General features: G+C 42.5%; 1 protein-coding gene across 3 annotated transcripts in view; it reads left to right on the top strand.

The window, feature by feature from the left end:
* The first annotated feature begins 2,666 nt into the window (after positions 1 to 2,666).
* Positions 2,667 to 24,307, top strand: part of ASG2 (transducin family protein / WD-40 repeat family protein) — a 96,038-nt gene continuing 74,397 nt past the window's right edge. For 2 of the 3 annotated variants that reach the window (XR_015688605.1, XM_087666430.1), the window contains exons 1-8: positions 2,667 to 3,003; positions 3,197 to 3,286; positions 17,128 to 17,205; positions 17,291 to 17,425; positions 17,539 to 17,625; positions 17,703 to 17,831; positions 17,948 to 18,063; positions 18,156 to 18,273. Coding sequence is in view for 2 of the 3 variants with exons in the window: in XM_087666430.1 (XP_087522556.1) it covers positions 2,932 to 3,003; positions 3,197 to 3,286; positions 17,128 to 17,205; positions 17,291 to 17,425; positions 17,539 to 17,625; positions 17,703 to 17,831; positions 17,948 to 18,063; positions 18,156 to 18,273 (825 nt within the window). In the remaining variant the exon portion in view is untranslated. The remainder of the gene's footprint in view (positions 3,004 to 3,196; positions 3,287 to 17,127; positions 17,206 to 17,290; positions 17,426 to 17,538; positions 17,626 to 17,702; positions 17,832 to 17,947; positions 18,064 to 18,155; positions 18,274 to 24,307) is intronic. The other variant, XM_087666429.1, reaches the window with a different exon arrangement.

The raw sequence follows: 24,307 nt of genomic DNA, 5'->3' as shown, positions 1-24,307 counted from the left end.
AAGGGGTTTACAAGGGGGTCATTCTAATACTCTATTGATAGGAGCCATTGTAAGGAAATTTAACCAAGGGAAGGTATTCAATCCATTGTCTTGGCTCTCTATTGTAATAGGCTCTCAAAATGTCTTCAAAAACTTAGTTGACCCTTTCTATTTAAACACCGAACAATTTGTGGATACTAGGTTGTATTGAAGCACAAATAAGTACTAATGGCTTGTAAGAGAAAACAATAATAAGTGAATAGGGTATCTTGATCATTATTGATTCTCTTTGCAATCTATGTAGCTTGAAGATATCCTTGACAAATAGCCTTGCTATATCGAATGTCTTAAAGGTAGTTTTGATGGGAATGATACGCGCTACCTTAATCAACATATCCAGATTACTAAAATAGAATCATATCCTCCTTGGACTGTGGGTAGGCCAACCACAAAATCCATACTGATATATTCCCATTTCATTTGGGGAATACTCAGAGGGTATAATTTGCAAACTAGCTTGATTCTTTATACTTTCACTCTTTGACAACTTAAAGCATTGAATCATGTACGAAAGTGTAGCCATGATGTCTGGCTACGAGACTATCATGTGCCTCCCATAGGATTGTCTTCTTAAATTCCCAAATATTGGGAATGCACAACTTGTGTTGGTAGTATAAAAGGTAGTCCTTAAACTTAGCTTCATCCTTTGGGATCCTCTTTTCTATTCGAATTATCTTCTTGATCCTAAGATATTCCAAATCATTGGGTGTTGGGCAACATGCACTCAATGTGACGGGATGTTTGGACACACTTCTATTATTTTTGGAGCTTTGACCACTTAGTTTGGCAAGGATGTAGAGAAGGTGGAGCAAATCGAGTGCAAGACCTAGTTTGTGGAGTGCACGAGGAGGATAGAGAGGGCATCAATTGTTGGTAGTATGAGCATAAGGCAACATAACAAATCAAAACAGGCAGCAACACTATAGAAGATATAAAATCATATAAAACTAGTACTCATTAAGTCAAATATAGATTGTGTCATACGTATATGCACAAGAGTGCATGTAGTACAAACCTTAATACACATAGGTAGCCCTTTCGTGAGTATATACTTATGCATGTGAGATAATAGTATCCTAATTGAAAAATGAGGTCGAATAATTAATAGTCCATCATCCTATGATAGTAATTCTTGAAATAACTAGCATATCCAAACTGATTAATTTTGAAAACAATGGCATAGATGTGAATTGAAGTAGCACCTCTGAATAGTAAGACCACTCTTTCTCTCTCTACTCATCACAAACTTGATTATAATGTGTGTGTGTGTGTGTGTGTTGGTTGCTACTTTACTAGAATACTAAGAGAAAAAAGAAGCATAAAAAAAAGAGGTACCAACAAGTAAGGTGGCACCAGTGTTGATGGTGGTTTAGATCCAACAAATCGAAAAGAAAATGAGAAAATATGTAGGAAGCCATACCAATCATCGATGTAATCATGAAAGATTAGCTTCCTCTTTATTCCTTGTGACAAGTAAAAGAGAGGATGGTACATGCTAGACTTTTGTTTCCAAATCATCATTAGATGGAATGGGTTGATCATCACTTCTACAAACATTTTTGCATGAGATGGAGGACATAGGTTCAAGTGCATTGATGGTTTTTTATGCAAATGTTTTCAAAAGATATGAAGATTTTGACCTTGAAGATCCATGGAAACAATGATGTATGTGCTCAAGGTTTTTGCATTTCATATATTATGTATCCCATTATTGTTTTACTAGCACTCCATGTTAGGGCTTTATATGGTCAATGTAGAGATTCACAAGAGCTCAAGTCTATTTGTAGAGGGAGGCTTTAGCAATGCCTAGGGTGTATTTGTTACTATGAGTCCAGTAACATCATATCTACTTCAACCTCACCTTTATTTGGATTGGGCAACATGCATATGCAATTGAATGCTGAGAGAGAGAGAGAGAGAGAGAGAGAGAGAGAGAGAGAGAGAGAGAGAGAGAGAGAGAGAGAGAGAGAGAGAGAGAGAGAGAGAGAGAGAGAGAGAGAGAGAGAGAGAGAGAGAGCACCATATGATAGATGCACTTTGTGCGAGTTGCTATATAGAGTGATGATGAAAAATACATTGTTGCTTGATACATACCCTATCACCCACACTTGCAAGTGTTTAGCATGAATATTATAACAATTTAAGAAAAGTAAATTTAAAGTTCAGGGTGTAGTTAATGGGGAAGGTGTGAATGGGAAGAGAGAGAAAGTGAGTGAGAGGGCAAACACCATTACTTTACCAGAGTCTTGACTACTCGCAATTGCACAGGTCTTAGCGCAAAGCACGAATAGTATTTATTCCACATGACTTTAAAGGTCACTATTCAATTTTCATGCTCCTCTCTCCATGTTATCTCTTGGTTCACTTTCTTTTTCGTTAGGCTTATGTGTGTTGAAAGGCCGTAGAATTAAATTGGGGCATCCCTCAAGTGCACCCTTATTCTATCGAAAATGGATCAATGAAATTTATGATAACAATATATCCTATCTAAAAAGCAAAAAAGAACACTTCGTCCCCTAAACCGCCTAGAAAATAATTGGAAATTAAATTTCGAATTATCGTTAATATTAATATCAATATTTAACACATATACAGAAGAAAGAAAATGGAACGAATCGTTTTCTACGGCCTTGCTAAGGTGTTTTAATATTTCTTAATGCTCCCAAACCACTCTTAATCCTCCATACTCTCAATCATTATCACAAGGATCATAGCTTGGCATTAGCATAATCACAGTCGTGGTATCGAGAGGAGGCTGCGATCTCATCAGGCTACCGCCTTTCGGTCCATGGAGAGGCCCGTTTTCGATTTCTTCACCATCATCATCAGCAGTAGTTTCGCGGCCTGTGGCGTTTAGCATCATCTCCCTTTGCTCATCCCTCTGTGGTGGCCATGAAACATTTGCAGTGTGCCGATGGCAACATCTTCAGATTGATCGACAGTCTTTCGATCGATCCTCAACAGGTATGCAGCACGTCCTTCAGCAACAGATAGGGCTTAGGTTACATGATATCAGATAGTGAGTAACGGGATCAAACAATCTGCACTTTGAAGCAAGCATGATAGGGTTCGATCATGTGTAAAATTGCTCACATTAAATGTCCTAATTATCAATGACATGGAGATTCAGCTTTACCACTCCTTTTGGTTGGTGCAGGGGTTCAATCATGATCCTAAGCTCACGAATCGAGCGTTGCAGATGCATTCTTCCCTTGTTCAGCGCCTTGCTTTGGATAAAGTTATGGAGGTGAAGCACCTACACTTAATGATTTAGAGGCCATTTTAATTCTGCATTTTATTCGAGAAAATTTTTGTTGATTTTGTTGGAAAATTATCACAGAATGTCTTACTTAACTTGGCGTTTTAATTAATCGCTTTCTGTGCAGGTTCTGCTTGCCTTTGCTTTCTAAGGACTTGTTTGTCTCTCATTTATTCTCTTCCTATTTTTACATTGCTGAGTTTATTTATTGGTTCTGTTTGCCTTTTGCATCGGGACTGTTCTTATAATCATACTAGTCTTATTGCATGGTGCTCAGTGCTTTGTCACAACTTTTGAGGATGATAGACAATGGCAAGCCAGACACTTTGTGCTTACTGTGGAAATTTAAAACTCCAGCTCAGCATTTCAAGTAAACGATTAGAGCACAAAGACTGTGCAAGTGGAAAAATTTACCATTAGATCCTCAAAGCATAAACTGGCTCTGGGCAATGCCGATTGTATTACACCAGATGCAAGGAAGTATTTATTATGTTTTCTCAACAAAAGTTTTTCCAAATAATCTGGCGTTCTCTCTTTTTGGTGTATAGATCTTCGAGTCCTCCAAACAAAGCTAGTGCGTTGAAAGTTTAACCACTTTGGAGCTTGGCCATGTAAACAACATGTATTCATATAGTCTTTTGAAGTTTTAGATCACCTCAATATAAAGTGCAAAGGGATGGATGATTATATGGTAGGATGCCACATGCAATGGTAATTGTACTGCAGTTTGGAATCTGTTGGGGGAAGTTGGCCAGCTTCTCTCTAGTATCTGTGAGAGCATGCAACAGAAAACATGGAGAGAAGAGAAGGCAGATGAAACACAAAATGAACAGAAGGAAAACACTGTGATGTGAATGCAACTCAAGGCTGTGAACAGTTGGCCCCTGCACATGTGGATGCCAGGTCAGTGAGGGTGCCAGACTGATAGCAGAAGATGTGAATCTGACCGAGGATGAATAGGAAAAATGTAGGCTGGATGAATGTGCTGTGAAGGCATGTGCATGGCTGCTGTTATAGGCAATGGGTAAGACACAGGCTGATCTGACTAACAAAAAACTGGTGCCATGACAAGACTGGCTACCTACGAGAGAAGAGCTGCCTAGGCTGCCCACTTTGCTAAAACTTGAAATGCTAACGATCAGGGCCTAGAAACCCTTGTCTCCACCTAACGTGCTTGTGATGGGGAAGCTGCCACAAGATAGACTGGCAGATTATAACAGTGACAAAGCTCCCAATGTCCTTGAGGGTCACAAGTAGGAGATATACAGGCCAAGGTATTAAATAACATATTTGCTAACACCCTGTCTCAAACGTTGGGTGTAGCTGAAGATGCGAGAAGCAGACAATCTTAAGGAAGATCAAAACTTGTGAATGTTAATGATGTCTGTTCATGAGGATAACTAGCCTAGTAGTTCGACCCCCTTTCTAGATGCAAACCTAGTGGTAGGGCTAGGAAGAAGATGCTAATGGGAGTGGAGAACTAGCACTGCATAGGTAAAGGCCCTACAAAGATGTGCATCCCTGAAAAAGCTCTTCAGGATCTTGGGAATTCCCCTCTAAAATTAATATAAGGGCTTGAGAATCCACAGTCACATCAGTGATGTTAGTATCCCCCCTTGAATGGAATAGGGGATTTGAGGGAACCACTAGAGGAGGTAGCGGGGGATGGGTAGGTGTAAAAGAAGCTTGAACACAGATAGAGGAATGCAATGTGTACGACAAACATGGAGTGAACTCAAGATGCAAAGAGCTCAAATGGATGAATGAATGAAGAACGCTCATATGCTGAATTATGAATATGATACAAGGGGCCTCAAACCTCTGTGTGTTGGGGAGTAGGGATGAGGTGAGCTGGGAGTGGTGTTGGAGATGTCAAGAACAGCTTTAAGAGTGCTGTACTTGTGGTGGATCCCAAAAAGCAGCAGCAACAATCCACCAGGCTGATATGATCATGTCAATGGTAGTAGAGGGAGCAATATGTCAGTCCTCCACAATTAGCCAGCAGTCAAAAGGCTAGGCAGCAGCAAAATGCAGGGTAGACGGTTGAAAATGCAGCACTAGCAAGGTTCATGATGATGTCAGCAGGCCATACGGGTCCAGCAGATGATGGCAATGCTTGGGTGGCAATCTTGCTGCAAACAGAAGTTGGCAGCAGCTGAAAGCACAGCCTAGGCAGGTCGTGGTTAATGGCAAATAGAAGGTGATTGCTCCAGAAGGTTGGCGACCGCCTAGGTGGCAGTTGGCAGCACTCTCCACTGATAGCAATGTCCTTCAAGTAGGCAGCAATTGGTCATGATGATTGCAATAGCTGAACGATGGCCAGCAACAGCTCCGGATGGGTGTGAGCAGTAGTGTGGCCTGTGGACTGCTGACTGAAGATTTGGAGTGAATGAATGATTAGGGATGAAGGGATGCACACAACTAGCTCTATTTATAGAGGATCGTAGAGCATTGGCCTACTGTTAAAAAATGAAGCCATTCATTTTTTGGTAATAAGCAATAAATGCTTTTTGGAGTTGTTCTAAGTAGAATTGAATAGGAATTAATGCACTCTAATTTATGATTAGTGCAAATCCTAATTTAAGTGGCTCAATAGTAGAAATTTGTGCTTGATGGGTGAGGCAATGGTGAGATGAGGAGTGCCTAGTACAAAAGAAGGGAATGGAGCCGATAAAGCCCCTCATGCTCTTGACAACCCGTCCAAAGAGTCCGGAGGTGCATCCTCTACGAAGACGGCTTGATCAATGTAATTAACCATAGCACCAAGATGATAAGGCCACAGATTGAGAGGTGTGGAAGTCCAAATCTAGAACATAGAGGACCTTAGATATAAAACTTGAAGGTGGACTACAAATTGAGAGGTGTGGAAGCTTGAATTCAGAATATGGATGATCTCTTCTGTTATAGAACATAAAGATGGATGATTGGGTAAAATTGATATGGTGTCCACATGACAGATAAACACGAATAATATGTCACGCATGGTGATGGTACCCTCCTAAGAATAGATATCCTAAAGCCAATCACACCGGTGAGTCATGTGATGGGAAGTTTCACTATCTATGAGAGTGCGCAACAGAAAGAAAAGTGAGCATGGAACGAATAGAGGAGATAGAATGAAATGGGAGAGAGAAGGAACAAACAGATTGATAATTTAACGATACAAGGCTGCAATGGTTATCCCCAACACATAACACTGAGTGTCAATGTGGATGCTAGATAAAAGTAGGGGGATGAGAGAAGAACGAGGAGGGCTGGGTGATCCGATGGATGAATAAGTGAGGGGGAGGCTATCTATATATGCAGACTAAGGCCACAACTAGCATACAAACTGGCTAGGCCACAAAATGTGGGTGCCTAGGTCAACCCACTTGGTTGGCCAAAATGGTCATTGTATCAAAACTTAATGCACTGGTATTGCCTCCACTAGAAGTGTCTAAAACACCTAAAATGATGGATAATCACAATGTCATAGCTCCTAATGTCCTCATTTAACTTAGATTGAGGCTCATAGATAGGAGATGACGATACAAGCCACACATGGTTGTTATCAGCCTGTCTTAGATCCTCGATGTAGCAAAAGGCCAAAGGAGATGGAATGTATCTAAGGGTAGCAAGAGGAGTGCCATTGCTGTTGAATTTCATTGATGAAGAATGATAGTGTGAGAGCAGTGGATCGAGGTACAGCTGGGATTCAGTAGACAGTGTGAGAGTGAGAGACAAAGTTGAAGCACGACACCCAAGAGAATAGACTGAATGAGTGTATTCTGAAAGTACAAAGTACAACCCTTTAACCTTAGGGTTGTAGGGGGTGTTCACACCCGACACACACTAAGTGCCCAAATGTGTGTAACATAAGCACATAAGTACATATAACAATAAGACCATAAGTCTGGGGGAAAAAACCTCTCCTACCGAGAGTAAAAAGTGCCCCAGTGTCCTATTGATCACCGACACTCCCATATGAGCGTAGGCGTAAGTAAGGTGTGAGTCAAATACCCAACAAACCCCCCTGGAGTGAAGAGTGATCAAGAGTACAAGGATCATCCGCCACTAAAGGATATCAAATTTAAAGCATCTCGAAATGCTTCAAATTTGTCACGAGGAAGAGCTTTGGTGAAGATGTCTGCCACATTACTGGTGGTAGGACAATAGACAAGGCTGATATCACCTGCATGTAGCCTCTCTCTGACAAAGTGATAGTGAATCTCAATGTGTTTCGTGCGAGCATGAAACACTGGGTTCCGTGCCACTGCAATGGCACTCTGACTGTCGGTGAACAATGGAGTAGGCTCAGTAACAGATACATCCAAATCAGCTAGCAAACGTCTAAGCCATACGCATTCAACTGTGGTACTGAAAGCTGCCTTGTATTCAGCTTCATATGACGATGTGGCAACAGTGGATTGTTTCTTGCTAAGCCAAGAAATGCAAGAAGAGCCAAGAAAGAAACAATTGCCACTAGTGGAGTGATGTGTATCATAATCACCAGCCCAATCAGAATCACTGTAAGCATGTAACTGCAGTGGTCCCCCTTTGGCATAAAGCAACCCAAGAGAACGAGTACCCTGCAAGTAGCGAAAAACACGCTTGACAGCTTGCCAATGTGACATACGTGGCTGATGCATATACCTGCTCAAAGCTGAAACTGCAAACTGTATGTCCGGCCTAGTATTGCATAGATAGATAAGACATCCAACTGCAGGAGCATATGTATGTATATCAAACAAATCACTGTCATCATGTAATGACAGTTTCAGTCCAGGTTCCATGGGAGTACAAACTGGCTTGCAATCCTGTAAGCCAAACTTCTCAAGAAGCTGCCCAATATACCTTGACTGTGATAACCCAATACCTCGAGTATTATGTATGAGCTGGATGCCCAAGTAGTAATGCAAAACTCCCAAGTCAGACATGTCAAAAGTTTGCTGCAAATTTTGTTTGAATGCTGAAATCTGATCAGCATGTGTTCCAGTGAGTAGAAGGTCATCAACATAAAGACATAAAATCAGCATAGATCCCCCTTCTTTACGTACGTAAAGGGTAGACTCAGATGAGCTGTTTAGAAACCCCTGACCAAGCAAGAAAGCATCTATTTTTTCATACCAAGCTCTAGGAGCTTGTTTCAAACCATATAGTGCCTTTTTAAGCTTGCATACCAAATGTTCTGAGCCTTCAACTGCAAAACCAATGGGCTGTTGTACATAAACTTCCTCCTGAAGTTCCCCATGTAAAAATGCAGTCTTGATATCTAGCTGATGTACTATCCAACCATAATGTGCAGCCAAAGCAATCATAGACCTGATGGTCGTCATACGGGAAGTAGGAGCAAATGTCTCCTCATAATCAATGCCCTTTTTCTGTGCGTAGCCTTTAGCTACCAGCCGTGCCTTGTATTTATCAATGGATCCATCTGCTTTTCTTTTCAATTTGTAGACCCATTTCGTTCCAATGGCTTTCTTCCCAAATGGCAAGGACACCAAATCCCAAGTTTGATTCTTAGTAATAGAATCTAATTCAGCTTGCATAGCTCCCATCCAATGCATACTGTGTTGTGCATCCTCATAACATTCAGGCTCTTCATTATCAAAAGTACTTGCTGCCATAATAAACTCCATGGTATGTGCTGAATCATGCAAGCGAGTTTGCCTTCTAGTACGACCAGCCATGGGTGCATCCAAAGGACTATCTTGCATAGTCTGCAAATACCATCTAGGTAGCTGTCTAGCATCCTGGCTGTGTGCAAGCTCTTGCTGAATTTCTGTTTCAGCATGATGCTGAATATTCTGATCAGCCAATGGCTGAATTTCTGCACTTTCCATAGGAGCAGCTGGCTGAACATTAGGTTCATTTTGTGAACCTCCAGCTGAATCATCAAAAGTAATGGGCAGCAGCCCTTCAAAAACATCACGGGCAGCCGGATATGTGTCCAAACCAGCCAAGGATAATTCTGATTTTTCATCAAAAACAACATCCCTGCTGACAAAAACCTTCTTCGTAACGGGATCATAGAGTCTGTAGCCTTTGCTCTCATTACTATATCCCATAAAAATGCACTTAACAGCCTTGTTGTCCAATTTTCTTCTAAGTACCTGTGGAATATGGCATAGGCAAGACACCCAAAGGTACGAAAGTGACCAACAGAAGGTTTACGGCTGTTCCAAGCCTCAAATGGTGTGATGGTCTTCAAGGCTTTGGTAGGGCATCTGTTCAAAATATGGCAAGCACACATGACTGCTTCCATCCAAAAACTATGAGGCAAGCTCTTTGCCTTCAGCATACATCTGGCCATCTCCATGAGTGACCGATTTTTCCTCTCTGCTACCCCATTCTGCTGTGGAGTATAAGCTGTAGTATATTGATGGACTATGCCCTTCTGCTGCAAAAAAGAATTCAGTATAGAGGACATGTATTCCCCCCCTCGGTCCGAACGGAGAGTCTTAATTTTGCATTCAGATTGGTTTTCAACAAGTGCACTGAAAGCCAAAAATGCATCATACACTTCTGACTTCTTTTTCAAACAGTAGACCCAGCAAAAACGTGTGAAGTCATCAATGAATGTCACAAAATAATAACAACCACCCAACGACATGGTCTGCATAGGCCCACAAACATCTGAATGCACCAACTGTAATTTGGTTGTTGCTCTGAAAGCAACATCACGAGGAAATGAGAACCGATGCATTTTCCCCAAAATGCATCCCTCGCATAAGTGCTCAGGAGGTCTCTCCAAGAGAGGTAAGCCATCCAGCATCTGAGTACGCTGCAAAAGCATCAAGCTGCCAAAGTTTACATGCCCTAAACGAGCATGCCATAACTCCGCCTGTATCATAGCAGGAGTAAGAGTGGATGTCAAGTATGCTGACTGATCTACTGAAAGAGCATCCAACTCATATAAACCATGACACAAAGATCCTGTCAAGACCAAAGTCATGCATTCTTTTTCTCGAACCATGCAACGGTCATCATCAAAGGTGACCTGCATACCACAACGTGCCAAAGAAGAAATAGAAAGCAAATTCTTTTTTATTCCAGGCACAAACAAAGCATCCTGCAGGCGGAGAATAGAGCCATCAATGGCTGTGAGCTGAATCTCCCCAATACCACGAACAGGGTATGATGCATTATTGGCACACTGTACCGATTTCCCAACGGGAGGTGCACTAATTGAAGCAAACAAATCTCTGCGAGATGTAATATGTCTAGAAGCACCACTGTCAAAGAACCAAGTGTCAGCATCCTCTGTAGAGCTAAGTGCTCTATCGGCCCAAGAGATGTCATAACTGCAAGTGTAAAAACAATAGTCCCTGTCCACAACAAAGGACGCGGACTCACTAGCAGTGGAAGGAGTAGTAGAAACAGACATTCCTGACTCCTTCTTCTCTTTGGCAATGCGCTTTCTGCACTCAGTGATATAGTGGCCGGGCTTCTTACAATAATGACATTTTCCTTTCTTTGCTTGCGTCCCCCCTTGTGACTGATTCTGCGATGTGCCCGAAGTGCCAGAACTCTGTGGAGCATTTTTCACCTTGCTGTTCTTGCCTTTCTGTCTTGCCACAAAAGCCTGCTCAGAGACTATAGCATCCACACCACTATTTTTCTGTGTTTGCTCCTCCTCTAGAAGCAAGCTAACCAGCTGAACAAAAGTGAGTGGGTGCTCAGCAATCCTCATGGTGAGGTTCAATGCAGTATGAAAAGACAAGTACGAAGGAGGTAAGGAATTCAAGGTGGTGGATATCAACTGTGCATCCGAAAAATACTCATCTACATTCATGAGCTGCTCCCTCAAGTCCTGAATCTTGTTTAAGTGATCCTGCATAGAATCACCTTCATGCATCTTCAGAGTTTCCAACTCTTTTTTCAAGAAAGAGATCCAAGTCTCATTCTTTCCTGCAAACATATGCTCCAAAGTCAACCATGCATCTCGTGAAGAAGATGCCGAACGGATATGAGGTATGATGGACCGCTGAACTGCCAGAGCAATCAGCGACAAGGCCTGTGCATCACGGGTATCCCAAGCTTTTTGAGCTGCAGTTCTTGGAGGAAGTGGCTGAGGTGGAGCGGGCTGAGGTCCCCGTTGTCCACGTGCGCCATGGGGAGGAGGAGTAGCGGGAGCTACAACTCCCGGTCGAGTTTCCTCTCCACTGATATAATCCCATAAATTCTTGGCCACTAATACATTCTTCATCATGAATGACCAAAGGGAATAGTTGTTTCCGTCCAGTCTGTCTTCCTTGGATACATACGTAAAAACATCACCTCCCTGATTTGCTATGATGACAAATTTCCAAAGACAAAATGAGCAATGTCAAATCAGTATGAACTGGAAATCTGCAAATTTCCAGAAATTGCAGCAAATACGTTTCTGCAATTAATGTGCAAGGGTGTACTCTGTCAGAAAACCGTCTTTTAATGCACGCTTCCCAAGGTGCAAACAGTGCACTGCATCACTGTTATCTCAGAATCCCCAAAATTTTTGCCAAAATTTCTGTCAAAAAACAGTCTTTCTGTGACTGTATCAGCAGTTCAAATGCAACTGTCCTCAAAATACACAAAAGCCCCAAAATTTCTGACGATCCAGTCCAGAAATTTGCATGAAATTTATCTCACACCTGTGCTGTGCTTGCCGCGTGTGAACCTCCTCGTTCAGAACTGTGTTCTGGGCTGAAATTAAAAAATTTTGTTTAAAATTTTACCTGACGTGGAGCAAACTGGCGTATGCTGGTCAGACAGGCGGGCGAAGAGTCACGAGCAGAGCTGACGTGGAGATTTCAAAACGGCGGGCAGTCTGGCGGCGCAGGACAGTCGTGTGGCAGGTCCGTTGACGGGCAGACTGTATGACGTGGAAGGTCCGTTGACGGGCAGACAGTGGAGCTGCAGACAGTCGCAAGGGGTTTTGTTGACGGGCGGACTGTCTGATGGGAGCTTCGGACAGTCGCAAGCTGTGGGAGGAGTCAGGCAGCGCTGAGGAACAGCGCCTGACTGCTGACAGGACTGACGACGGGCTGTACCTGTGCTGAGGCAGCGCTGAGGAACAGCGCCTGACTGCTGACAGGACTGACGACGGGCTGTACCTGTGTTGACGTGACGTCTGACAAGGTTTGACGTCAGGCAACGTCAGACCCTGTGCGCTGGAGACACGTTGCGTGGAGCTGTGTGTCGGCGGCCTGGAGTAGGACTGGTGTGGGCTGCAGATTGCAGACTTGCACTCTGCAGGCAGAAGCTGAGTTCAGAGCTGAGCTCTGATACCAAATGTGAGAGCAGCGGATTGAGGTACAGCTGGGATTCAGTAGACAGTGTGAGAGTGAGAGACAGAGTTGAAGCACGACACCCAAGAGAATAGACTGAATGAGTGTATTCTAAAAGTACAAAGTACAACCCTTTAACCTTAGGGTTGTAGGGGGTGTTCACACCCGACACACACTAAGTGTCCAAATGTGTGTAACATAAGCACATAAGTACATATAACAATAAGACCATAAGTCTGGGGGAAAAAACCTCTCCTACCGAGAGTAAAAAGTGCCCTAGTGTCCTACTGATCACCGACACTCCCATATGAGCGTAGGCGTAAGTAAGGCGTGAGTCAAATACCCAACAGATAGTTAAGGAAGAAGATGCCCTCTCCAAATGAAAGCCCGATCTAATGGGAGGCTACCCTAGGTTAAGAGAAGTGGAAGGTCTTGAATGGATTACTCTAGAAAACTCTAGTTGGAAATGGGTGAGCCATGTCTTTAACCCATTTGAGAGATGCTAGTGAGCAGCTAAAACCATCCTTCCTTCTCGGATAGGGTGGTAATACTTGATTAAGCACTTAATTACAGCAATCAATAAATAAGCATAAAGTGAATTGCACACTTTACCTTAATAATCTTTGGACAGTGAACACCCTATTGGCCCCAAAACTAGCACCCCTTTGGTATTTCTTTAACTTCAATTGCTAATGGATTAAATACAAGCCAAGATTCCACAATCTCCTTGGCTAATCCAAAAGCCCCTTGTTGTACTAACAACCAACAAACAAATTGGGAAAATTGCTCCTCGACTTTCACCCAAGACTTGTTAGCAAATATGTTAGTTCATGGTTGAGTTTGTGCATGTGATTCAGTGGGCTAGGGCACTAGTTTATTTCCTAGATTATTTAGGTATTTTATTTTGCTTGACTTGATGTGTATTGGCATTTATTGCAGCTAGTTAACTAGCATTTAATACTGGCCGACCTATCATTTTCATGACACTTTTTTTGCTTATACTAGTAACTCTACCTTCTCCTCGACATTTATTCTTCTGTCACTCATAGGTCCTTGCTAGAGAGAGGAACCGGTGCTAGTGCCTTCACAACTAGTGACTCACATTGTTTTGTATTGTCCTGTCTTGGTATATGGATTCCATTTCCCAAGCATTCTTTTGAGTTGTCTTCTTTTGCAGTGTTCTTGTCTTTTTGTCTTGTATTCAACAATTTATTTCAGCATATGTATACGCTTCCATTGTTGCATCCCCTTTTGACATGGTATTAGATTGCAGGATCCATGTTCCTACTGCTCTTCCCCCCCCTGATTGCAGATCTTTCTTACCGACCTATTGAGCTGGTTGATTTTAGTTTGTCTATGATCTCTTGCATTTTGTGCCCAGGAGCCTGCGTTTTCAGCATGTGACAATTTCTTTGCTTGTCATCGTCAGTTTGCTGCATTTATTGCTCCATTAGCTTGCGTTTTTTGGTTTTCTGACCCTAATTGTGGTTGGGTGATTGTTTTTACAAGCCATTTTTACTGTTTGGGGCTTTTTCTAGCTGTATTTTTAACCTCTTGCAGCAATCTCCCTCATCTTCTGATTAGATTTTGGTTTTCACCATGTGTGAAGTCTCATTTTGTGCAGTCTTTGTTGTTGGTTTGGGTGTCTTCTCTCTCTGTCCACTTTCTACCCCCTATCCTCTTCCTATTCTCTCCAGATGGCTCCTTTATGCACTTTCTATTGATGATAAGTTACATCTTGTGGGGATGGTACTGTACAAAGCTCCCCCCAGAGTTTGATGTATGGAATGGCCAATGCTTTAAGGGTGTAGACATTCTTGACACCTGTGAGCTTTACCCATATGTCCTCCATGCTGCTCAAGCATGGGGTATCTTTGCATCTATAGGGCAGGCTTCCGTCCCATTATTCAAGTTTTGTTGAGGCTCTTGTTGCTTCAAAGAGGGTGACAGGAAGAAGTCGCGTGCAATCCATGGTCACATGTTTAGAGGCATTTTTGCCAGGATGGTCTTGTATGCTATTGCGAGACATTGTTGATAGACATTGCGAGTTGCTTTGATTCTTTTCTATTTTTAGGAGTTGGTACGATTGATGTGGGCATTAGGTTCTCTTTGAGGCACCTTGGTGGTGGCTTGTGCACCCATTGCTTGGGTATCCATGGTTCTACTTTGGTGGTCTTTGTTGTATATACTACGATGGAACCTTATCATTGTATATTGTATTGTATCAGATCACCCATGATTTGAGAGAGGGTGTGAGCACATATGTCAGTTCATGGTTGAGTGTGCATGTGATTCAGTGGGCTAGGGCATGAATTTATTTCCTAGATTATTTAAGCATTTTATTTTGCTTGATTTGATGTGTATTGGTAGCTAGTCGGCGAGCATTTAATGTTGGCTGACGTGCCATTTTCATGACACCTTTTTTCTACCTATATTAGTTAGTCTGCCTCCTCCTCCACATTTATTTATCTGTCATGCATAGGTTCTTGCTAGAGAGAGGAGTTGGTGCCAATGCCTTCACAGCCAATGACTCACATTGGTTTTGGACTGTCTCACATCTTGGGTATATGAATTCCATTTCCCGAGCATTCTTCTGAGTTGTCTTCTTTTGCAGTGTTCTTTTTTCCTTTTTGTCTTGTGTTCAGCAGTCTATTTCATTAAAATGAATATTTAATTATGGATAATATTGAAAAAACCATTTGGGAAGGTTGTCACTTGTCAAAAATGCCCATGCAAGACTAAAAAACGTCTTTAGAGGTTGGAGAGAGGCGTTTTTAGTATTCAGCTTGTAAGAGAGAGGGAGGAGATGTTGCTGGTCTGATTTGCAGCCATTGATGGACCTTCTGAGGCAGCCAGGGGCAGTTGAAGACCAATCAACAGTAGGTGACAGCATCTACAGGCTGTTGATACAGGGTAGCAGCAGTAAATGACTGATTTTCTTCACTTCTTTGCATCTACATGCTGTTGTGGCAGGGCAACAGCTGCGTTTGACTGATTTTCAGTCATTCTTCGCGACAAAACTCTGAATTTTCTCTCTCATATCCCAGCTATTTTACAGCCTTGCTTTGAAGATCTCAGCATTTGGACCCTTGGAGGTTGAGAAATTGCAAATGTCTCTGCTGTAAGCCCTAATTTACAGCAAAAATTAGGGTTTAGCAGTAGCCTCGGGAAGGTGCTAGAAATTGGAAGCTCGAAGACTTGAATTTTATAGGGCTGAAGGTGAATTTCAGCTAAATTTAGGTGGAGGACTAGCCAGCCATTGAATTTGGGGGATTTCCATTGTTTATGAAGTGGGTCAAGGGGATCAAGGGGCAAATCAGATTGAAGACTTGCTGGTCACTTTGGATAGCGAGGGGAGTTTGGAGTGCGGAGGGGATCAGGAGAATCCCATTGTAAATCAACTTCTTTTTCAATAAAGCTAAAGAAATACCGAAAGGGGCACCAAATTTGGGGTCAATCGGGTGTGCATTGTCTAAGATTAGTAGGTAAATTTGTATTTTTAGATTTGCATTTATTGTTTGCTGCTGTAATTAAGTTGTAATCAAGGATTTACCACCCATCCATAGAAGGAAGGTTGGTTACACCATCTCTCCCACCAGGCCACTGCTGCAATACCTACGTTTTTGCTGTCCAGCAGGATCGATCTCCGGTGGACGTCACTCTCCGACATTGCATTGCTTTGCCCTTGGGCATTTTGTACACTCTTACATTCATTTACAACAGTCATTCACTTTAGAGTTTTTTCTCTCAGTGTTGGTCTCTGTGTTTGAGTTTTGAGAGTTTTCGTTTTGCGTTTTGTGTTTAGGGTTTGAGTTTTGCTTGTCTATGTCCGAGTCTTTGTGTTTCAATCTTGGTCGTACATGCTATGTTTCCTTAGTGCAAACCCTAGCATATCTTCACACCAGACACTCTAGACAGGGTGTGTTAGGTGACTTAAAAGAGCAAATGGATCCCTTGCCCAAGGGCCACGGGAGGTTGGTCAGGTGGCCACGGATTTTGTGTGTGTGTGTGTGTGTGTTCTTTTTTTAACCTTGCAGTGGTATCTTGGATGCCACTCGAAAGAGGGACGATATCCTCTCTCTAGTCAAAAAGAGGTGGAAGTGGATAAAATGACCCATCATCCATGGGTTTGCCGCTCTCTTGCACCTCACCTTCAAGTATCCCTCTCTCGTCATGGATGGAAACATCCTCTCCAATTGAGATGGCCTTCTTCCTTCTTCCAAAGATATTGGAGGAAAACTATCACGCGTATCACAAAATTGGTTGTGCTGTCTAGCAATCATCTCGTGAATGATCCACAAGCTCTCATGTGCTTAAAAGTTTGTTAGGGTGGAACCCTATAGCCGTAATTGTAAGTTGAATTTTAACTATCAAGCTGTTTATTCAATACAAGTGGCAGCTGTTTGCTCCTTGCTGACTTCCATCCACTAGAGCTCACTGCTTTTATAGACAAAGACTCAGTTTGTGGGCTCATGGCAGAGTAGATTTGTAAGTCTGTTCTGTGCATGGTGTGACTACATTTCATGTACTGCTTGGGTAGGTCTGCTTATGTCTGGAATCCAATCTTTTTACGCTTTGCAGGGTCATCAGGGCTGTGTCAATGCATTAGCTTGGAACTCAGAAGGATCTGTGCTACTTTCAGGGTCAGACGATACACGGGTATAGTTTTCATTTTGATTATACAAAGCTATTAACTACTTTAGTAAGTTATTTTGATGGATTACATGGAAACCGAGTGTTGCAGGTAAACTTATGGGACTACACAAGTAGAAAATTAGTGCACAGTGTGGATTCTGGGCATTCTACAAACATCTTCTGTGTCAAATTTGTTCCAGAAACTTGTGATGATGTTGTAGTCTCCGGTGCTGGAGATGCAGAGGTATGATATAATCTTCTTATATAAGCTACAAATGATACAGTAAAATATTGTAATCTGTTTGCATTCATTATAGCTTTATGCCATTTACTGCATTACTTGGTTTAATTATACAGGTTCGAGTCCACAGGCTCAGTAGGTCCTCTGGTAGAGGCTCACCTCCTCATTTCCGCTGTCATTCAAAACGAGTCAAGAAATTAGCGGTTTGTATGCAGGCATCATTTCAGTTTTCTAGTTAAAAACTGTCATGTCACTAATTTCCGAATGCTACAATTTATAGGTCGAAGAAGGAAATCCTCATGTTATCTGGAGTGCCAGTGAAGATGGCACTTTGAGGCAACATGATTTGCGAGAAGGAGTTGTTTGTCCTCCAAATGGTGCGGCTGACCGTGAATGCCGGAATGTACTTGTAAGTTCTGTGTGCTCAATGGTTAGCTGCCTACAGCTGTATGGAATAAAATGTTTAGTCTTTGTATATCCTTTCATATTTACTGTGGTCTTGACATGATTTTTGTTATGGCCCAGCTTGATCTTCGCTCTGGCTCAAAAAGATCACTGGCTGATCCACCAAGGCAGTGCCTTGCCCTTAAAACATGTGCAATCAACAGTACAAGGCCACATCAGCTTTTAGTTGGTGGCAGGTACTTCAGCTGCTGCAAATTTTTTCATCTCCACCTATCACTCAAGTACTGTCTTAAAGATGATCAATCCTTTATGGCTATTTGTGGTGCAGTGATGCTTTTGCTCGTCTTTATGATCGCCGCATGCTTCCTCCACCATCATCCTCAAGATTGCAAGGGAAGCCTCCATCTTGTGTTTCTTATTTCTGTCCAGCACACCTCTCTGAGTATGTAAGTTGAGATCTTTAAGAATCCTAGCGTGACATTTATTTTAAATTGATTAGTTGCAGTGATCATTTTGAGCCCCAATTTTTTTTTTAGATGAACATAGGCTGAATTATTTATTGTTATCGTAAATAGAATAGCTCAATGCAGTGAGGGTTTCATGTTTGTCTGTGAGTAGTGATGGTGTCACTTTCCTCTTGTTTGGTTGAGCATTATCAGTTGATAGCACCTGGTTTGGTGTATAAGCTTGGGTTTGTTTCCTTAATTACTATTATCTTGATCTCAAGTAAGGCTGAACAGCAGCAGGAAGGTGTGAGGGTAGACTTGTTAGCTTGCCATTTTCTTCTATTAGTTTGTCACCTGCTGGTTGTGACCCCTAGTTAGAGTCTAACAGGGATATTAGAGCTCTAACTGTGTTTTTCCTTCAGTTTTGTGTGCATCTTCTTTTCCAGTTAGTGTCAAGAGTGTTCATACACTATTTGCAGCCATTTCCTATGCCCTTTCAAAGGGTGTGCAGCCTGTCTATCTGTGGTTTGCCCCAAATCGGCTGTGATCAGCCCCAGATCTGCCATGTCATAATGCAGTCGGCCAGCTGTCAATTGGATAGTTTACAAGAAAAGGCCCTTATACAAGGTGCTTGACAAGCAAAGAGTGTAATCAAGCTCTTTTTCTCTGACAATATACTTGTTATCCTCAAAGATGACATTAAATCCATGCTTATTGAAAGTTAAAATGGACAAGAGATTTTTAGTGATACCAAGCATAAACAATACATCTAGAAGCATTAAGTTCAATCCATTTGCAGCAGTAATCAGCACTGAACCAATGCCACAAACATCTTAATTGCTGTTATTTGCACATGTAATATGCTTCTGTGCAGGCGCTGAATGCAAAGATGTGAACAAGCATTTACATGAAGTGATGTGCGTGGATGCCCCATTGTCAAAGTACGAAGTATGTTGCATTTCAGCAGCATTAAATGCAGAATGAGCCATAGAACTATCATAATTGCATGCCAAAAATGCATAGTCCTCTTCAACAAAGTTAGTTGTAGCATCCTCATCCGAAGATTGAGTAGCAAATGACTTGTGAATAGCTAAACCAAAGTCTTTCTTCTTCTCTTTGGCCAATCTTTTCTTGCATTCTTCAGTGTAATGATTAGGTTTCTTACAGTAGTGGCATTCCCTTTTTTTCTTTGCCTTTTATGTGTCTTGGGTGGCCTTGTTAGATGGTTGTCCCACATCAGCATTGGGCTGATTTTTCACATGTTGCTTTGCTTTACCCTTGCCTTTATACTTTAGAGAGCATGACTATATCACAAACGCACAATGTTCTTCCAAGTCAGTTTCTTTTGTAACAAGAGGCCCTCCAACTCCACAAATTTAGTGAGGTGTGGAACCCAATGTAAAAAAGAAAAAAGACAAATTCAGTGAGGTGTGGAACCCAATGTAAGATTTTGGAAGTGAAATCAGAGTGATATTCTCCATCTTTGCATCCAAAATAACCTCATCACTATTCAATAGTTGCTTACGTAAGTCTTGTAAGTGTGTAAAGTGATCAATCATGCTGTCATCCTCATCCATATTTGCATTAGCGAATTCTCTTTGCAAGAGATTCTGGCTTCATTCAAGCTGCAAACAATCTTTCCAAGACATCCCAAGCTACTCTAGAGGTCTTACATGACAATATTTGAGATATGATTGCTCTCTTGGCTGACAAAGCATGTGCATCCGTCCAATCCAATCTCCTCTGATTTGTTGTAGGAAGAGCGGGGGCAGCAGCAAAGGGTAGCTGGTTGTCCTCTAGCACCACCTTGAGGTGTTTGAGGTGCAAGCCTTCCCGGTCTCTGCAAATCACGGGTTAGATAATCCCATAGATCCTTTGCAACAAGTAGATTTCGCACCATGAAACTCCACAAGTAGTTGGTGCCATCCAAATTATCCTCTTGAGTGAGGAGTCCCAAAATGTTGATGTGATCTTTGGTTTCTTGATTTGCCATTGCTGCAAATAAATGCACAAATTCAGCAGTCAAATGCTTCCAAGCTGAAGTGTCGAATGTACTCTCGTGAGTGCCAAAATCCCAACATGGGATAGCAATGCAAGCACAAAACCGTCAAAACTGTCAAATTCCTTGAAAAGCATGCCAACGTTGCACAAATCAGTTCCCAATCTGCAATTTACAGCAATTCAGTGCTGTACTGCTGGACTTGCCCCAAAATGCATACCAAATACCAATTTCAGCAACTGAATGGTATAAATCCCCAAAATTTACTGCACTGTTTCAAAATTTTCAAATTTCTCTACCAAATCTGACACGAACAGCAAGATGATGTTGTTACAGCACCCATTCACTGCTTTGGGATGTATGCCAAGCAAAAACCCTAAATTTATCCAAAGAAATTTCAAGAAATTGAAAAATTTTAAACTTTTAGCTTGAAATTCAATGAAGTGTCGCATTGGGATGCGTGCTGGTAGTAACCAACAACTTCAATACTCCTTGGGATGTGTGGCACCAAGTGTGCAAAATTAAAAATGTCTTCTAGAATTGGGGATGAGAAAAGGAAGATGGATGAGAAATTGCACAAATTTTCTAAAATCCCTAAATTCAAAAAATTAGGTTTTTAAATTTGTTTTAAAAAAAGATTTGCAGAAAATGGAGTGTAGGGTTGAGAATATCACGAATAGGGTTGAGAGAGAGGTTCTCTGTGTAGGGCTGCATGTGCAAGACCGCATGTGGGACTATGTGCAGGTTGAAAACAATAGTATCTCCTACTGCAAAACAATAGCTTCTCTTCCAAAACAGTAGCTTCTCCCTCCAAAACAAAAGCTCCTCTTTCTTTGTTGGTTGAGTTGACTCATGGGTGGCACTGGTTGAGCGGTGGCAAGACGGAACCTACATGTCTATCCCTAATAGCTATTGTTGGAGAGAGAGAGAGAGAGAGAGAGAGAGAGAGAGAGAGAGAGAGAGAGAGAGAGAGTATATTAACGTCTCTAAAAGGCCAATGTGGCCTATGAGACCAAAGCAGTACATACAATGATGGTGTGTTTCTCATCTAGAACGAGAAAAAAGATATATTAACGTCTACAAAAGGCCAAAATGACCTATGAGACCATGAATTACAATCATGTGTATGATGGTACAACGGTCTGGGCTAAATATGTAGCACAAAGCAAAATAAGAAAGGAAACTAACTATGGCTGTGTGTAAAACATAGAGCTCTATCTAGTAACAATGAGCTCCAAATGGTACAATCTCACGTGGGTATGAAGAGCCTAGCTCTAGCCCAAGCAATAATCCCCTGTATCCGCCTATGAAGGTGTCGTCGGTGTCTGTGTCGAGGCCTAGGACGTCTGGATCGGCTAAGGTGAATGGCTCAATCAATTAGTACTTGTCTGTGTGTGGATTGTGGCAGTGAGAGAGGCTCGTGTGTGTGTGAGAGAGAGAGAGAGAGAGAGAGAGAGAGAGAGAGAGAGTATATATTAACATCTCTAAAAGGCCAATGTGGCCTATGAGACCAAAGCAATACATACAATGATGGTGTGTTTCTCATCTGGAACGAGAAAAGATGAAAAACATGCCTATAAGACTGAAAAAATGAAATAGTGTCCTATAAAAGGGAAACATGTCAATGATCTAAAAGTGAGAGTAGAAAAAGGAAAACTCTCCATCAATGATATGTCTGTCCTCTAAGGAGGTGTATCTCTGTATGGCTGAGGTGTCTCGGCATCTGTCTCCTGTGACGCTCAATGATGGCTTTAATTTGTCTGTAGTGTGGATGTCTAGGCCTTCGTCTGGGTGGACGTGGGCGCCTAGACCGGCTAAGTGCCACTGCTCTATCCAAAGGGACACCTACAGAAGACGAGGTCCAATGATGATGTACTCCTGTAGGCTGTGGGGCAGTAATAGTGGTATCTGCCATACTCTGTCGTGTATCAGTGAAAAAGTTAGTGACTGCTCTCTGTCTATGTGAGCCGAGCTATGGGGGGCCTCCTACTTCGTAGAATTGTTGCTCTGCGTCTCTGGAGCTCCAAGAGGAATAATCCCAAGCATCTTTGATCCTCAAACTGTATGATCTGTCTCAGGGGTCCAAAACCCTCTCGAAACAGACAGTGGTATCTACCTCGTATATCATAATATACAGTGCATTGGCGGATGTAGTGTTCCTCTGTCTCTGGCTCTCTGTCGCATAGTGGGCATATGCGTTCTTCTGTCTGTATATCCTCCCATTTGCCTGTCTCAATCCTCAGGTGGTGGGATGAGGTGCGGATCTGACCAATAACTGTGCGTAGTCCATGAGGCAGCTGTGTGTCCATGTAATTGGGTCGGGTGATGAAACCATCCTCAGATACTTGAAGGAAGTGGGTCTGGTAGTGTGCCATCCTCGTGCCATGGGGGGAGGGGGGTCGGATCCAGGTCTTCTCCGTATCTAACTTCAGTATGTTTGCTCTGATCACATGGTTTAGCGCTGATCGGCTTAGGTCAAGTGTAGGGCAATCTAGGCTATAGTCAAAGGGGGGTAGTCTGTCAATCTGCAGCCCATGTAGACTCATCCATGTACTCATCTGAGCATACCAACAATGCCTGTCACCATCTGCTGCTAGTTGTCTAGAAGAGGCCAGGGCTAGCCGTGGGTATCTATCTTGGGGGAGCTCCCATAGTCTATGTATGAAAGTCACTGCCTGAACCAAGGCCTCAGCCACCATGGGTGATACTCCCAACTCAGCTCTGATAATCTCATGTGGGGTCGAGCTCTTCGCTCGTATCATACGTGAGATCATCATGACCAGTGGTCTTTCCATATGCTCCCACCCGTCATAGTATTCCTTCTCTGGTCCATCCTGGTCTCCCAAAGGCTGTCTCCTCATGTGAAAGAGACTCGGACCCCAAATAGCTGCCCCATATAGGAGTGTGGGTGTAACCAGGGTGTCAAAAAGCCACAATTTGGTGCGCGGCTCATGAAATTGTATGTGAGCACATTGCCTCTCCAATGCACCTAAGGCTGCATATGCTTTTGCCAAACGAGCCTCTGATGTCTCTCTCCAAGAGAACTGTGGTTCCTTCAATGTGATCCCCAAATAGACATACTGCCTAACCATCTCCACTGGCTCTCCATCAAAAGTAAACTGGTGCTTAGCTCTTGTCACCCAATTTAGTCCCTTAGGTGAGTCAGACATAAGTACAATATCGTCGGCATAAAGCAGTAATGGTATCAGCACTCCAGCTAGGCTGGCTCCGGCTCCACTAGTCCTGTCCACATATTCTGAAATTTCATCTATGTACAACCCAAATAGTGTCGGTGAAAGTGGATAGCCTTGTTTCACCCCAATGGTGCTATTGACTGTATCTGAGAGGCCCTCAAGTGTTCGTACTCTGCCCATCACTGTCTCATACAAGGCATAGATACTCCACTGTATCTCTACAGGCACATCAATATTTTGCATTCTTCTCATGAGTCTAGCACGTGGCACTGTGTCAAAGGCCTTGCGAAAGTCCACAAAACAGCAGTAGATCTTTTTCTTGAATGCCTTGCCTTCTTTGATGATTGCCCTCAATGTAAAGATGTAGTCTAGAGTTGTATATCCTGGCCTTTTGATCTCAGGCCATGCATCTCGGCCCATTCACTCAATGCTTGTTCCACGATAGAGCCATATATCTTGGCCAGCATGTGTCCAATCATGATAGTTTGATAGTTACTAGGTAGCGCGGGGTCTCCACTCTTAAAGAGCGGCACAATAATATGGTCTGATCAACAGGTTGGAAATCCCTCACAAACTGCCCTATTAAAGATGTGAGCCAACGTTGGTGCCAAAATATCACAGGCATGCGCGAAGTGTTCAGCCAATATACCATAATGATCTTGGGCTTTTCCATTTTTCAGTTTCCATATGGCATTCCTCACTTTTTTTTCTGTGAAAAATCTGCAATTTGTTGGTCTTGAGGTTGAGGGGAGTGGCATAGGCTCTTGGCCAGAAACATCATAGAGTGTGCAAGCATATCCGTGCCGATCATCCGGTCTAGTAATCTGTAGGGGTGGCTGGT

This window comes from Lygodium microphyllum, chromosome 25, assembly GCF_053477565.2.
Source record: "Lygodium microphyllum isolate KBCC chromosome 25, Lygodium_microphyllum_v1.1.10, whole genome shotgun sequence".
Taxonomy (NCBI): domain Eukaryota; kingdom Viridiplantae; phylum Streptophyta; class Polypodiopsida; order Schizaeales; family Lygodiaceae; genus Lygodium; species Lygodium microphyllum.
Note: the sequence above shows the minus strand (reverse complement) of the source record. Positions and strands in the feature narration are given on the sequence as shown.